This window comes from Archocentrus centrarchus, chromosome 14, assembly GCF_007364275.1.
Source record: "Archocentrus centrarchus isolate MPI-CPG fArcCen1 chromosome 14, fArcCen1, whole genome shotgun sequence".
NCBI lineage: Eukaryota > Metazoa > Chordata > Actinopteri > Cichliformes > Cichlidae > Archocentrus > Archocentrus centrarchus.
In genome coordinates, this window is record NC_044359.1 from 34,261,295 (window position 1) to 34,277,276 (window position 15,982).

Consider the following 15,982-nt stretch of genomic DNA (forward strand, 5'->3'; position numbering starts at 1 on the left):
TAGTGGACTATCTCTCATCAGCCTGCGTGTGCATCTTTGCAGCGGTGGGAACGATGCATTTCAAGAGCGGACACCTTATGTTATCTGGCCTCCTCTGCACTGCCTCTGCATCTCATTCACCCTGCTCCTCCCACTCCAACTCTTCCTCCTCCTCCTGTCTACAGCATCACTGGACAGGACTACAGATTGACCGGGACTGGTGAGCGGTGGATGGTCAGGTTTTGCCCTGGCTGAAGGATTCTGCTATGCTACACAGACACACATTACTGATGGCTGGATTGTAACTGACATTTGGAGCTAGAAGATAACCATCAAACTGCAAGGAATCTTGGATGTGTGTGCCATTCTTTACCATTGTTGTAACTGGCGCATTTCCTCTTTTTAGCTGTCTGTTTTTGTCATCTCTGAGACTGACTAGCAGGCACTGCAGCATCAGGACCGCAACACCATGAATCGGTAGGACATGAGGACCCAGGGGCAACCCGAAGGAAGGGCTTGAGTGTTTCCATTTGCTACCATTGCTGCTGAGGTGCTTATCTTGATTTTTTTTTCCCCAGAAAAGTGTGCCTGGTGGGGGCTGGGGTGGGTGGTGACAGCACAGGTACCTAGGCCCCTGCAGAGCAGAGCGGGTGGCTCTTGCGTAGAGGAGGTAGGCAGGACGTCCTGTGGAAAAAGGGGAAAGAAGGGCTGGCTCGAGTGTTGGGCTCCTGATAGTGGCTATTTTTGTCTCCTCCAGTTGAGTGTTTGGGACAGCGGGTGGAAGAGAAGATGCTTATGGCCCGAGACACGGCGCGGGATGAAGCTCAAAAGCTACACCGGAAGTGGCTGAAGCACCAGGCCTTTATGGCAGAACTGGCCCGCAATAAAGAATGGCTGGCCAAGATAGAACAGGTGAGTGGAGGTGATAAAGGGATGTTTATGGGGGAGTGGGGGAGGGGTGGGGAGGTCAAAGAGGCTGAGCAGGTGAGCCAAAGAGCATGTGATAGAGAAGCAGTGTTGATGGTGGGTGTGGTGGCAGTAAAATCGAATAGGTGAAAGTGTGTGAGATGCTATCACTCAGCTTGGGAACATCCTGAATTACATTGTCAAGGTTACATTGCTATAGTGGCTGTGCTGTTTTCAGATTCACAGGTGGCGTGATCCCTTTGGTTATTTTGCCTTTCGGTGCTGAGGTTCGACCAGTCTGTTATGGACCAATGAGTTATGGAGGTTACAGTGAATCATACAGAGGACATGTAACCCTTTGCAGCAGTTATGGCCAAATGCAGCAAGTGCACACTCTGTAACTTCCTTTTATGTACAAATGTTATCTGACACAGGTGATATAAGGTCAATTCACATCATAAAAACATTCCCAGGTTTGCTTTTTTTTTTTTTTTTTTTTTTTTTTGGCTTTGCTTTCCCATAATGCTTTGCTGTCCTGACAGAGCAATCTCCTATCCATGCAGAATGTTCTCCATGCCCTCAGCTTCAGTGAAGCTCAGATGGGCTCTAGGCATGTAAAGTAGTCAGAGACTCTGTATCTGCTAATAGCTCATTGAAATGAGCCTAGTATACTTTCATTTGATACTTATATGATTTATTCTGACTCCATATGCACTGTGCATGTGTAGTGGTGTGTAGTGGTGTGTAGTGCATTCAGACTGATGGCATCCTTAAAAAACTGTAAGCTGGTTAAACCAGGAAGTATTCCTTTGCCTTTCTCCATCACGCGTCATATGAATGTTAGCAAAATGTCAGCCAGAAACTATTTTTACAGCTGTAGTCTTATAATTCCTCCATTTTAAGTGCTTTAATCATTATTTTTCTTCCTTATTCTGAAACTAAGGCAGATTAATGAACAGATCATTTCCTTTCATACAAAAGCTTTCAGCACGTTATCATTTATTGTTTAATGAGTGTTCTGGCAGCAGTGTTTTTGACTATGTGATGTCCATACCTAAGCTTGAAAAGAAGAAGCAAATGAGTGGCTTCTACCTGTATGTCAGTATTTTCACCTTTACCAGAGAGAAACATCTAAAAAAAACTACTTTGTTGCTGAGGTTTAGCAGACTTTGACTTTGCTTAAACGTTACCTCTCCATCCTATCCTGAGAGAATTTGTTTACATTTCAATTTGTCTTAACTATTCATTTTTATTGAATGACCTTTTTTTGCTGAACACACTGAATTACTAAATATTCATAGGGTGGCAGTGGTATGAGAAAATCCGTATTGCATTTGAAGGTTCATTGTGCTGTAGTCTAGACCCCAGATTGACACACACACCTTGGCTTTGTTCATTAATGATACAAAATAACTAATATTGTTTTTGGTAGTACCTAAATTCTGAGATGCTGTTTATGTTGTCTTTGTTGTGGATACCTTCTTGTTCCCAGGGATCGTTGCAGTCACATTCAATTAGGTTCTCAAGAGGTTATTTACTGTAGTCTAGAAGTGCAGGATATTATCTCCTCTAATATTACCATTTGAGCAGTGTACTATAATAATAATGATAATAATAATAATAATGTCATCAAATTCATTAGAACGCCTGAGATGTTTTTACAAAAGGACAGAGGCAATTAATAATCAAATGTAGCAGTAAAACTCAAATGGCACTGAAAAAGGCTTCATGTAGTCAAACAGGCATAGCCTACAGTATAGCACTCATTGTGGCATTTCTTTATTTTAAATATATCAGTTTAACTCTAAATTATAAGCCAGATCTGCTTTGACCGCTACACTATATATTCAATCATAATTTAGTGGGGTTGTCAGTTTTTCTAGCTAATATTAATAAATGGCTCCATCATCTGTAATGCAAACACCTTTTTTTTTTTTTTACATCATTGTAACCTGAGTATCTTTCTGTTTTATACTGTTGGTTAACAAAACTATTTGTTCCCAGGATTACTCTTTTAGACTGGATGCAGCAGGTTTTGCTTTTGATATATAAAAGTCATTATGTATTTGTTCATCCCCAATTCACAGCTTACCTTTCAACTTGATGTAACATAAATCCTCTGCATTTGTGCATCTCAGTTTGGGATTCTTTTTGTCGAAATTTTTATCTCGACAGGTCAAAAATATTTGAGGAAGTATAAATGGAAGAGCTGTCAAACATTTACAAACATTTGTGAAAGAATGGGTCATACTAAAGCACTCACAGAGCACTGTACTCTGATCATATTGCAAGAAATCAGTTTGTGAAATGGAAATGGAGTTCCTGCTAAGCAGAAGCATTTAGGAACCATAGCAACTGAGCCAAAAAGTGGCAGACTATGTAAAGTTACAGGGTCTCTGAGTGCTGAGGCTTACAGTGCGCAAAAGTTGCCAACACACTCTCCTATATATATATATATATATATATATATATATAGCTGTTAACAGTCAATGTCTCCTTTAATAGCAATAAATCCTTCAGCATGACCTACTCGCTGTAAAACTGTGTCATATTTCAGGATACCTGGTTCACATAAGTGTCTGTTTTTATGACTATAATTCACTGAAATATACATTGTGTAGTATCCACGACTCAAGGCTTTTAATCAATCTCAGATCCTTCTGTGTGCAACTGTATTATTTATTACTGTAATATTATCTGGCAGCTACACTGTAGATACTTCATTATTACAGAACCAGAGGACAAATATTATGTTGAAAACAGCCCTGAGGCAGGTACAAAGATTAGCCTGGATATGTCCTAGGACCTGCCATTGCAATGTTCCCATTTATTCTTAATTTTTATTTATGCCTTTATGAGCTGGTTTGCAGCGCTGAAGCTGAGAGGTAGAATATAAAGTGTGATAGTTACAACATACAGTAAAAACCTGGACCATCTTTGAACCATTTAGATTGCAGTTAGTGCCTTTTCCACCACTGGGATAGTAAACAGTTAAATTTGAATGAAGGAATACACTTGATGTTGTGCCAACAGACTTTATATAACAGATGGACACAGCTACTGTGACACACCCATTGGTTTACAAAGTCCCCTTTTGAAGTCTTAATTTTGCTATCTAATTTCTGTTGCAGCTGACAAGGGACCATATTTGGATGAAAGGCATACACAAAGCAGTCATAGCCCAAAAGTTTTGGCCTGATTATTTTGAAACTTATTTCTGCTATAAAGTTGAGCATTTTTAAAATGGGAGTCTAAGGGGGATGACTCACCTTTGTTGCCACCCTCAAGTGGTCATTTGGAGAACTGCAATTTATTGCACTTTTGTCTTGGTTTTATATTATATTAGCCCTGTAGATTGCTGCTTGGTTCTTATCATGCAACTCCACCCAAAGAGACATGGAGAGGCCTTCTACCTGGAATGACATCTCAGCTTTAAATGAAAACAGAATGAAACAGGATACTGCTTCACTTCCAAATCAATGCATTTGTGTAACCTTTCGTGCCAAACAGCAGAGAAACTGAAAGAACTGACAGACTGTAGAAGATGACTGCTCCATTAAGACTGCTAACTGGCATGATTTCCTACTGTATGTGTGCCAGTGTGACAGTTAGAGACATATCTTAATCTACCCCAGTGCTATCGCTGTCATTACCTGAGAGACACAGAGAAAAGATCCTGAGCCCTGCCATGACCAGAGAACTGTGCATCCTTTAAGCAGGGTTCCCATCTCAGCCCCTTACCTCTGTTCTCTCACATTACTTAATCACCGCATGACACCAGCCACACGGCTCCATGCTGGCTCTTATATGTGGCGGAACTATGGGTGTTTCTCTTTTACAGTGGAATGACTCCCAGCTGACCTTGTGCCATGCCTTTCCATGAGCTCAGGGGTCAGTGGATTGTAAACACACACTGTGAAAGTGATCACTGAACTGACACAAATTACTTAACTAAAAATGGATACCTTAGGAATTGGTTATCTCTGATTTGCTCAAGGCTGGTACCCAGCACATTTTTGCAGTAAACTGAGATAAATGTGGATCTCTGTTTTTTGTTTATGTATATAACACATCACACACAGTTGACACTGATAATATAAAGAATATATTTCCATATTTAGCTGCTGACTTTTTTAACCGTTCAGATTACAAACAAACAAAAAATAACAAATCCCAGTCAACCAAAACTAAAAAATTGCACTCCCTCACTTGGCCTTCTTCCAACAGTTTAACATATCACATTAGAAAACCCAAAAATGTAAAGGATAAAATGAGTGATGGATGAATTTCATTTGCCTGCTTTAAGTTTAAACTCTTTAGACTCTTTATGCTGGCCCACTCTCACACTAACATGGATTGTTCAGATTGCTGTTCTTAAGTTACATCTGTGTTTTCCTTAGTACGGTAAATCAGAAGTACCAATAGTGTCTATACCCTGTCTGTGGTACTGTAAGCACATCCTCAAACTGTTTTTTTGTTGTTGTTGTTTTTCAAGTACAAAGTAATTTTCTAAAATATCTTGCCACTGTAGTTTTCAGTTATTGTGCATCTGTTGGGGTCTATATTCAGTGGCAGATTACATTTTATGTGTGTGACTTCACTGTCTTGTGTAGTTCTTTATCATAACTGGGAAACTTTCACTGTGGGAAATACATTTTCTGATTTTAACAGAGGGATAAGCTACTATTTATCATGCATTGCCTATTGTTTGTTAGTAACATCAGTTCAATGTTGGTTTTGTTAAGAAAAGTTAAGTAGAGACTTTGCTTGACATTGTCCTCAATGGACTCAATTTCATAATTTCTTTAATTTTTTGATTCAGTGATTCCATTTATTTCTATAATGCCAAATCACAACAACAGTCACCTCAAGGTGCTTTACATTGTAAGGTAAAAAACCCCCAACAATCAAATGACCTCTTATGAGCAACCACTTGGTGAAAGTGGGAACAAAAACAAACTCCCTTTAATAGGAAGAAACCTCCAGTAGAACCAGGCTCGGGGAGGGGCAGTCATCTGCTGCAACCGGTTGGGGGTGAGATGAAGGAGACAGGGCAAAAGACACACTATGGAAGAAATAAATAACTAATGATTAAATGCAGAGTGGTGTTTAAACACAGACAGTGAAATGAGGTGAGTGAAGACGAAATACTCAGTGCATCATGGGAACCCCCCAGCAGCCTAGGTCTATTGCAGCATAACTAAGGGATGGTTCAGGGTCGCCTGATGTCTGTCTCCTGAATTCAAACTGGAAGTGGGTTCTAGAGTAGAGGGGGCTGAAAGCTGAAGACTCTGCCTCACATTCTACTTTTAAAGACCCTGGAAACCACAATTAAACCAGCAGTCTGAGTGAAGTTCTCTGTTGAGGTGATATTACTACATGGCAAATAATTTACCAGTAGGTGTAGTAGAGTCATAGAAAACCAACAGACCTAACATTCATGAGATGCATGCTCCTGAGTCTGTATAATTGAATAATTAATTGAAAGGGGTGTGTTCAAAAAAATAGCAGTATAGAGTCCAATCAGTGAGGTCATTCATTCTGTGAAAAAACAGGTGTCAAGCAGGTGGCCCTTATTTAAGGATGAAGCCAACACATGTTGTACATGCATTTCTCACTGAAAACCTGAGAAAAATGGGCCATTCCAGACATTGTTCAAAAGAAGAGTGTTCTTTGATTAAAATGTTGATTGGAGAGGGGAAAACATATAAAGAAGTGCAGAAAACAATAGGCTGCTCTGCTAAAATGATCTCCAATGCTCTAAAATGGAAAGCAAAGCCAGAGAGACGTGGATGAAAATGGAAGACTACCATTCAAATGGATCGAAGAATACCCAGGATGGCAAAGACTCAGCCAATGATCAGCTCCAGGGTGATCAGAGACAGTCTGATGTTACCTGTGAGTACTGTGACAATTAGAAGACGCCTGTGTGAGGCTAATCTGCCGGCAAGAAGCCCCCGTAAAGTCCCACTGTTAAAAAAAAGCCATGTGCTGAAGAGGTGGCAATTTGCCAAAGAACACATTGACTGGCCTGTAGAGAAATGTAGAAACATTTTGTGGACTGATGAAATTAAGATTGTTCTTTTTGGGTCCAAGGGCCCCAGAGAGTTTGTCAGATGACCCCTAAACACTGAATTCAAGCCACAGTACACAGTGAAGCATGTTAGTGCAAGCATCATGATATTCAAATGTTTCTCTTACTATGGTGTCAGGCCTATTTATTGCATACCAGGGATCATGGATCAGTTTGCATACATCATAATCCTTGAACAGGTCATGTTGCCTTATGCTGAAGAGGAAATGCCCTTGAAATGGGTGTTTGAACAATACTACTTCAACCACACCAGTAAGCGAGCAGCATCTTGGTTCCAGACCAAAATTAAAGTTATGGAGTGGTCAGCCCAATCCCCGGACCTTAATCCTATAGAAAACTTGTGGGGTGACATCAAAAATGCTGTTTCTTATGCAAAACCAAGAAATGCAGAGGAATTGTGGAAAGTTGTCAAATCATCCTGGACCTGTTCACAAGTGCCAGAAGTTGGTCAACTCCATGCAACACAGATGTGAAGGAGTTCTCAGAAACAATGGGTATGGTGCTAAATATTAGTTTAGTGATTCACAGGAATGCTAATTCCTAAAGATTTTTCAGTTCATAAAGTGAATATTTGAGTTTATAAAGAAAAATGCATCACTGCTATTTTTTTTAACTGCCCAACATTAATTTTTCTTGATTTCCTGTAAAGTAATTGGAAAATTTATACATTTACTACATGTTTTGATTTAGAATATATGTGCAGTGTCCCCAATGCCTGTAAATAAAAACTATTACAAGGATTCTGAGCTTTATTCATGTTTTTGAATGCACTGCTATTATTTTGAACACAACTGTATATCCTTAAACTTAGTATCAGCACTTTCAGAAAGACATCTACTGCAATGAAATTTATTCTACTGTGCTGTGAAAGAGGGTTTTTGGAGGATACTGGTGAATGTTCAGTTTCAATGCCATATGTCAGAACAAGATTGAAAGTGTGATTAAAGTGGTGGGTGGGCTCATTTACATTTTGAGAATAGTCAGTGTTCAGCACAAGTTATTGTCGTCACCTTCCATCTGTGTTTACTGTTCTTTAATATAGCAACAGAGTCCCTCCCAGCTGTTAACAGACTGCTGTGTTTCTTGGAGTCTTATAATGTCTCACAAATGTTTGTGCATTGATGTTTGAAAGTTAGTTGTGACTTACAGATTGCTATCTTAGACAAACTTTTGTGTCATACAGTATGATTAGAACCACTATATCATGTCTTTTGTTTGCTTGATGATATTTAAAAACTTAATATTATGGATTTTCATTCATAATTTTTCTGGTACACTTTCCAGCACTAGCACATACTTTACTGTAGTGTTTACTTGCCTTAACATATACATCATTATATTCAATTTTACACCAACTTTAACAATACTTTTAGCTTTGTGTTTTTCTAACTTTCCTAGGGTAAATATGTTGTGTATAATTTTATCATCCAGCATAAAATAACAAATACCGTTCTAGCTGTATTTCGTATAATTTTGTGACTTGTGCCTGTTTCTGCATCTTAATAGGATTTTATCTGTATTTCATGTAGACATAACCAGGTTTTCTTTCACTAGCTGACTCAACAAAACTTCAAACCCCAGTCATAGATGACTGTGATCACGTTGGTTGTTGTCAGTATTCTTAGTTAAGCTAGGCTTTCTGCTTCAGACTCTGCTAACTTAATATATTTATTTTATTACTCATTGTGTGGTCATTGCTGCTGTTTATCTCTGATATGACAGCTACACATTAAGACTCTAAAAACTATAAACTTGATACATTTAATTATTATAATCTACTCAGTGCATTCAGGGTAGCATCATTATGTGGCCTAATTAAGGAGATGTGGAATAGGAGTTTTTGTTTTAAAGTGAAAATAATGTACTGACTAGAGGTGTAACGGTTCACCATGGTTAACTAATAACCGTGCTATAGAAGCCACAGTTCTGTTCACTGCAGCCAGCTGGTGGGTTTCTGCTAGGTATAAAAATGATTTTGTGCACTATATTTTGATGTATTCTGATAATCTCAACCCTTATTAATAAATCAGGAACAAAAACAGATAATCTGTTAATCAAATATTTTATGATATTTTACATTTTTTCTTCCAAGTCCCTCAAATGCAGATTGTAAAATCACTGTTTACCTAATGAAGTTTCCACGGGTGTTTGCTCTGGAAATGAGTTGATGAGTCACAGCAGCTCACTTCTGTCCGATGACAGCGATACTGAAGGTGAGTTGTTGAGACTTTCCAGGACTTCTCTCCGGTGTTGTCCCCAAAAGCGATTGTCTGCCAAAAAGTGATTTCCGGTACTTGCCAAAAAATGACAGGCTGTATTTAAACTGTTGTAAATGACTTTTTGACTTAACATTTCCGAACCATATGTCAAACACATCCCCCATGAATGATATCAAATCATTTTGAGTGAGAAGCAGCACTCCTGTCACAAGGTAGAAGCTACAATCACCTTTTGGCTGTGATTTTTTTCATTTTCTTTATTTAAAACTGTCATTGACTTTAAAAATGTCTTTTTTTAGAGCGATCTGGCCAAGAGGGCAGCAGAAATTACAACAAATATAACATCACAGTCCTATAAAGATATTTAAGTGGCCAAAAATACTGGATTGATTATAATATACACTGTGAGCCCAGATTTTGATTCGACTTAAAAATATCGAATTCATATTACTTAAAATTGCCCAATATGTGAACATTACTTGTTAATTCTGAGTAAGCTGAGTTGTTTCATGTTCTTTTTTATTGTAATTGTGTTTTTAAGTCCAATCAACAGCTTCTACTGAAATAAACAGTTTATATTACTTAAATAGCTGTCATTTTGCTACATATCAATTCTGAGTAGACCATACTTTTTTAATGGTCTGTCTTATTGTAATTATGTGTTTGAATTCAAACAACGTGATATCATCAGGTTTTGTTTTATGGGTTAGGGTTATGGTTTATGGTGTTTTATGGTTTTGTTTATGCCAGTTTTAACAGACTGGATTGATGATATTGGACTGAAGACATGTTGAGCAGCACGGTGGTTCGCACTGCTGCTACATAGCTAGAAAAAACGTCAGGAAGGTCTGGGTTCGATTCCGCCCAGGTGTGTGGAGTTTTCATGTTCTCCCCGTGTCTGCGTGGGTTTTCTCCCACAGTCCAAAGACATACAGTTACTGGAGTTAAGGTTAATTGGTCATTCTAAATTGCCCATAGGTGTGAATGGTTTTCTGTCTCTCTCTTTGTTAGCCCTAATGTCAGCTGGGATAGGCTCCCCAAACCTGAAGAGGCTGGATGGAAAAAGATATGTTCAATAAAATTTTTTTTATATTTTTAATTTACTCAGCTTGATTGATTAAAATACATATTTTGATTTTTAAGAACTATAAAAGATAAGTGTGGTCAATCAGAACATACAATTTAGTTCAATTGGTAATGGAGTAGTGCTTACTTAACAAGCTGATTTAAATAAATTGCTTAAACTAAGTATCTTCAGTTACTGAAAATCTGTTATTAGTACATTCAACTTAAATCTTTCATTCCATTCCAAAAGGGCCTCAAGTACATTGAGTATAGCCCACTGCACTTATTCAACTAATGCTTCATTTCTTTAAAATATTAAGGCAACGAGTTACCTTGGGTTTTTTTTAAGTAGATTCAACTTATCCGGGTTTACAGTGTAGAAAAAAAACACAGAGTCATAAAGATGCGTGCACAACAGGTAATTTCTTCAATTTATAAACAAGCCCTTCAAAAATCTTGTTGACTACAAGCTAGTCACAAATATGAGCAAAGATATTACACGTAAACATGCACATGGAAACAATCGAAATCACTTTTTGGCAGTGATTGTCTGCCAGTGCTGTTTTTGCCGCAGTTAGCTACTGTTAGCCAACGTTACTGAACCTTTCTTCAAAGTGGATCTAATGTTGTGGATGACTCGGACACTGAGCAAGTACACTGCCATGACGTGAGAATATAATCAAACTACTCAGAGCTCAAGCCGAAAATTAGCTGGCATAATGTTAGCATATAACCAGCTCCTGCAGTTCAGCCAGTGTTGTGTCAAAAAGTGATTTTTGAATGAATGAATGAATGAATGAATGAATGAATGAATGAATGAATGAATGAAAGTTTATTGCCATGTGGGTGAACAAGTTCACACATTGGAAATTGCAGTTACAGAACACCATCCAAGAATACACAAAACACAACACACATGGGGGGATATGTATCCTGGGGTCATGCAGCTGACTTGCAGTGCTACCTTTGGCAGGAGGAGAAAACAACACATCATGGGGAAGTTAGGTTAAAAAAAAGTCATCTTGTACAGTGCTCAAAAAGAGCACTATACCAGGGTCCAAAAAAACCACCTTAGCAAAGCATTTGCACATGTAAAGCTAGGACAGCGGCGGTAGGTGAGGTCAGGTCAGGAGGGAATGCAGACGGAGACGAGAGTTGGGGGCATTGTGGAGCCAGATGCCAGGTTCCAGCCAAAACAGTTCGCTGATAGTGGTGGAATTTCATCAGCGGCCGTGGTACACCAGACCCAGCTTCACAAATCACAACGCGGAGTGGGGGGAAGAGCAGCCGCACACAGAGCCCTGGAGAGAGATATGGGTGCCAACCCAAGGCCGGCAGGGGAGCCGAATTCCTGATAACAAATGTTGTTTTGGAACAGGCTGCTTGTTTTTCCAACAGCCTTCAGTCTTACTGGGAAACCATTCAAAAATCCAATATTCCAAATTCGTTGATTGCCGTCCTCACTGTGCAGAACCGAACTATATCTCCTGATCTAACCCCTCTCGCCTGCGAGCCCGCTAATCTTGCGGCTCAGGTCCACCAGGCTTTGAGTCTGAGTTTGTACGGCTCTGCTCAGCCCTTCCACCTGGGTCGGCAGCCTCTGCAGATGTCGAACCGCCGTCCAGATTTTCTTAATTTGCCAGTAAAGCGGGTATCCACCGAGCCCAAACAGAGAAGATACCGCTACCAAAAAGCCGAATATATATGCGTCTTCCACGTCTTCCACTCCAAGGGCTGAGAAGCACACCGGTCTCCACGAGCTCCAAGAGTCGATGACGTATCCAACCGGGTCTGTTCCACTCGGACACGCAGGCTCCCCTGTCCCGGATCTCATAGTGGAAAAAATTCGATCAATGATGGAGAATGCCCAGTTTGCCAGATCCATGTTTCAATCTTGTTCTTATTCGGACAGTGTGTAAAAGACGCTCTCACAGCAAGCAGCAAGCGGAGAGATGGGGAGGGCAGGGAGAGAGAGATAGTGCGACCGTCTCCGACAAGAGCCGGTCGCACTATGATGTTTGTAATGTGTAATTTCCTTGCCTATATGGGTAAACAGACTGTAGTCAACAGGATTTATGAAGGACTTATATATAAAATGAAGAAATGACCAGTTTTGAAGTATCTTTATGACTTAGCATTATTGTATCTACATTATAATCAATCCAGTCCTTTTTGGCCACTTAAAATATCTTTGTTGAACTATAATGTCACATTTGTTGCTATTTCTGCTGCCCTCTTGGCCAAATCTCTCTTTAAAAAGACATTTTTAATGTCAGTGATACTTTTTAACCCTGATAAATAAAGAATATATAAAAGTCACTTTGCCAAAAAGTGATTGTAGCTTCTACTTCATGACAGGAGTGTTGTTTCCCGCTCAGAATGCCTTGATATCATTAATAGTAAATGGACTAGTTCTTATATAGCGCTTTTCTACTCTGGCTAGGCACTCAAAGCGCTTATACAACACGTCTACATTCACCCATAGGCGTAGGAACCAGGGGGAACGTGTCCCCCCCAATGTTGGAGAGGCGCATTTGTCCCACCCAAAAATTATACCGGGGAGGAGAAGAATACTTGATTTTGAAATATTTAACTCGCATGCTTTTATTTCAAAGGCGCAACGTAACGTCATGTCACTGCACTCCCCCCACCCCTCTCTGAAAGAGTGTTTGGGAGGCGGAGACAGCAGCAGGAGTCAGAAACTCTTTTGAATGAGGTGAAACGGTCTGCTGGGAATGTTGCCACGAATATGGCTTGTTTATAACATCTTGTTGTCAGTTTACTTTCATGTATAGAAACAAAATCTTTTTCAGTCATCTTATGTCATTCATGGCTTGTGTGTGGCAGGCAGGACTGGACCCCAGGATGCAGACTCAGACAAAATAGAACTTAATTTATTAGAAAAACACAAGGAACCATAAACTCAGCTAAACTGGAGCTGGACAGGTGCCAGAATTAAATACAAAACAATAATGCTGGGCCACACACAGCAAGGGAACACTGATGATGACGCGACAAAGAACAGATGAAAACTGAGGGCTTAAATACACATTAGGTAATCAGGGCATGAGGAAACAGCAGGGCACAGCAGGTGAAGCAAATGAAACTAATAACAGGGGAAGCAAAATTAAACACAAAGCACGGGGAACACAAGCCTGTCAAAATAAAACAGGAAGTGACTAAACAAGGTACACGCAGACTTGACACAGGGAACTGGCATACAGACACTGGACAGAGACGCAGACCTGACACAGGGAAACACAAGGGACTAGAAACAAACAGGAATACAAAAGAGAACTAATAAACATAATCAGAGAAATAACATCTTAAAATGTCACTCGTCCAATATTTACTGGACAAGAAGTCAATTTGCAAGCAATTTGTGGCTGCAAATGAGAGCCAGAAAAAACATTTTGGCTCTCTTGTCTAGGCCAGTGTTTTTTTTTTGTTTTTTTTTTTAACCTTTTGTGTGCTCTGGCCCGTGCAACAGCACACTGTGTCATCAGTGAGGAACACAGCTTGTCTATTAAATGTGAGAGGTATCACTTTTATTTATTTCTGTTGGTTTTTATTTTTATTGATAATTATTTTTATGTCTTAGATTTTGTTTTTGTTGGCCAAACAGAGTTTCAAACTGAATAGGCATATTTTAATAGCTGTTTTTTGTTTTTTTTTTTACTTAAGGCTGATATTAAAAAGTGAATAATTTGTTCATTACATTATTTGTGAGAGTTCTTTCATGTCAGAACTTTGTTTAATTAAAGGACCAGTTCTATTGCCAGTCAACCTACGTAAATGCATTTTTGACCAGTATTAAATGTTTTCGACCACTGAAACATATCAAACTTTGCTCTTGTGTGCGCTACTAAATTATTTTTGTGCTACTATAATATTTAGCTTGCTAGTACCAGTGCGGCTGATAAAGTAAGCGTACAGCCCTGAAATGACATGGACATTATGCTTGTAAAAGACTCAAGCCATTTTCTTAAGTGGTTTGCCACTCATTCCTATGCCCTTGCATTCACCCATTCACACAATTACTTCCATATGAAGCTAAGCTAAGTGCTTACTGTCTACCTTTCACAGACATTCATACTCCGATGCTTGCATTGGAGAGCAACTTGGGGTTCAGTATCTTGCCCAAGGACACTTTGGCACACAGCCCGGAATCAACCCGCCAAAATTCTGATTAGGAGGTGACCTGCTCTATCTCCTGAGCCACTACCAGGAGGTAGAGCAATGAGAGAGATGTTTGACATATGTTTCTCAAATTATAGGGGAAAAATTCATTTACAGCAGTTTAAATACAGCCAATCATCCATCCATCCATTTTCTTCCACTGATCTTTTTCAGGGTCCCAGTGGTTGCTGGAACCTATCCCAGTTGTCATAGGGTGAGAGGCAGGGTATACCCTGGACAGCATTCTGTTGCAGGGCTAACACAGAGAGATAGACAACCATTCACACTCACATTCACACCTATGGGCAATTTAGAATCACCAATTCTAGCCCTGTACAGCCAATCATTTTTTTGGTAAATACTGTAAATTCTGGACTATAAGTCACTACTTTTTTCCCACACTTTTTAGCACCTATACTAAGGTGCGTCTAATGCATGTTTTTTTTTTATGCCCCCAAAAACATTTTGCCTCGTAACAGTAGACCAATCAAATTGATGAGTAGGTCACAGAGGTCCAATGAAATTGTGCAATAAATCAAGAGCACTTTCCCAATTCAGTGTATTGTAAATCTGTCATTTGTATTCACCCTCATCAACATGGAAAACACTCGAAGAAAAGCATATGATGCAGCTTTTAAGCTAAAGGTGATCAATTTGGCGGTTGAAGAAGAAAATCGAGCTGCTGCACATAATCTTGGCATAAATGAATTGATGGTTAGACGGTGGAGACGCCAGCGTGAAGAACTGAGTCACTGCAAAAAGACAATGAAAGCTTTCAGAGGTAACCATAGCAGATGGCCCAAACTTGAAAACTTTCTTGAAGACTGGGTTAATACACAGAGAGCAAGCGGCTGCGGTGTTTCCACCATGCAGATCAGACTGAAGGCTAAAGCAATCGCCACCAAAATGAAAATCGAAGATTTTAGAGGTGGGCCATCCTGGTGTTTTAGACGAAAAGACCTGTCCGTCAGGGCACGCACGATTTTGTGTCACCAGCTCCCTCCTGGCTACGAGGAAAAACTTGCTAACTTTCGCACGTTCACTCAAACAAAGATAGCAGAGAATTCCACCGGGCCAGATGATATCATAAATATGGATGAAATACCTTTGACGTTTGACCTGCCTCTCACTCGGACTGTTAATAAAAAAGGTGACTCGTCCATCACACTGAAAACAAGTGGCCATGAGAGAACACATTTTACCTGTGTTCTGAGCTGCACAGCATCCGGACTAAAGTTTCCATCGATGGTGATTTTTAAGCGTCTGACAATGCCAAAGGAAAAATTCCCAAAAGGAATCGTGGTGAAAGTCAATAAGAAAGGTTGGATGATAGAGAGCCTAATGAAGGATTGGCTCAGAGAGTGCTATGCCAAGTGACCTGGAGGATTTTTTCACAGAAAAAAAGCATTGCTCGTTATGGACAGAATGAGGGCCCATATAAAAGTTTCAGTGAAAGCTGCCATCAAGAGCACAAACTCAATTCCAGCTGTGATTCCTGGGGGCACCACTAAGTATTTGCAGCCACTGGACATCAGCCTGA

The 15,982-nt window shown here is 39.7% G+C and overlaps 1 protein-coding gene across 1 annotated transcript in view; it reads left to right on the forward strand.

Moving 5' to 3' along the window:
• The first annotated feature begins 768 nt into the window (after window positions 1–768).
• The window catches only part of LOC115792035 (spectrin beta chain, non-erythrocytic 4-like), a 38,955-nt gene continuing 23,741 nt past the window's right edge, over window positions 769–15,982 (forward strand). The window contains exon 1 of the mRNA XM_030746389.1: window positions 769–891. Coding sequence (XP_030602249.1) covers window positions 769–891 — 123 coding nt within the window. The remainder of the gene's footprint in view (window positions 892–15,982) is intronic.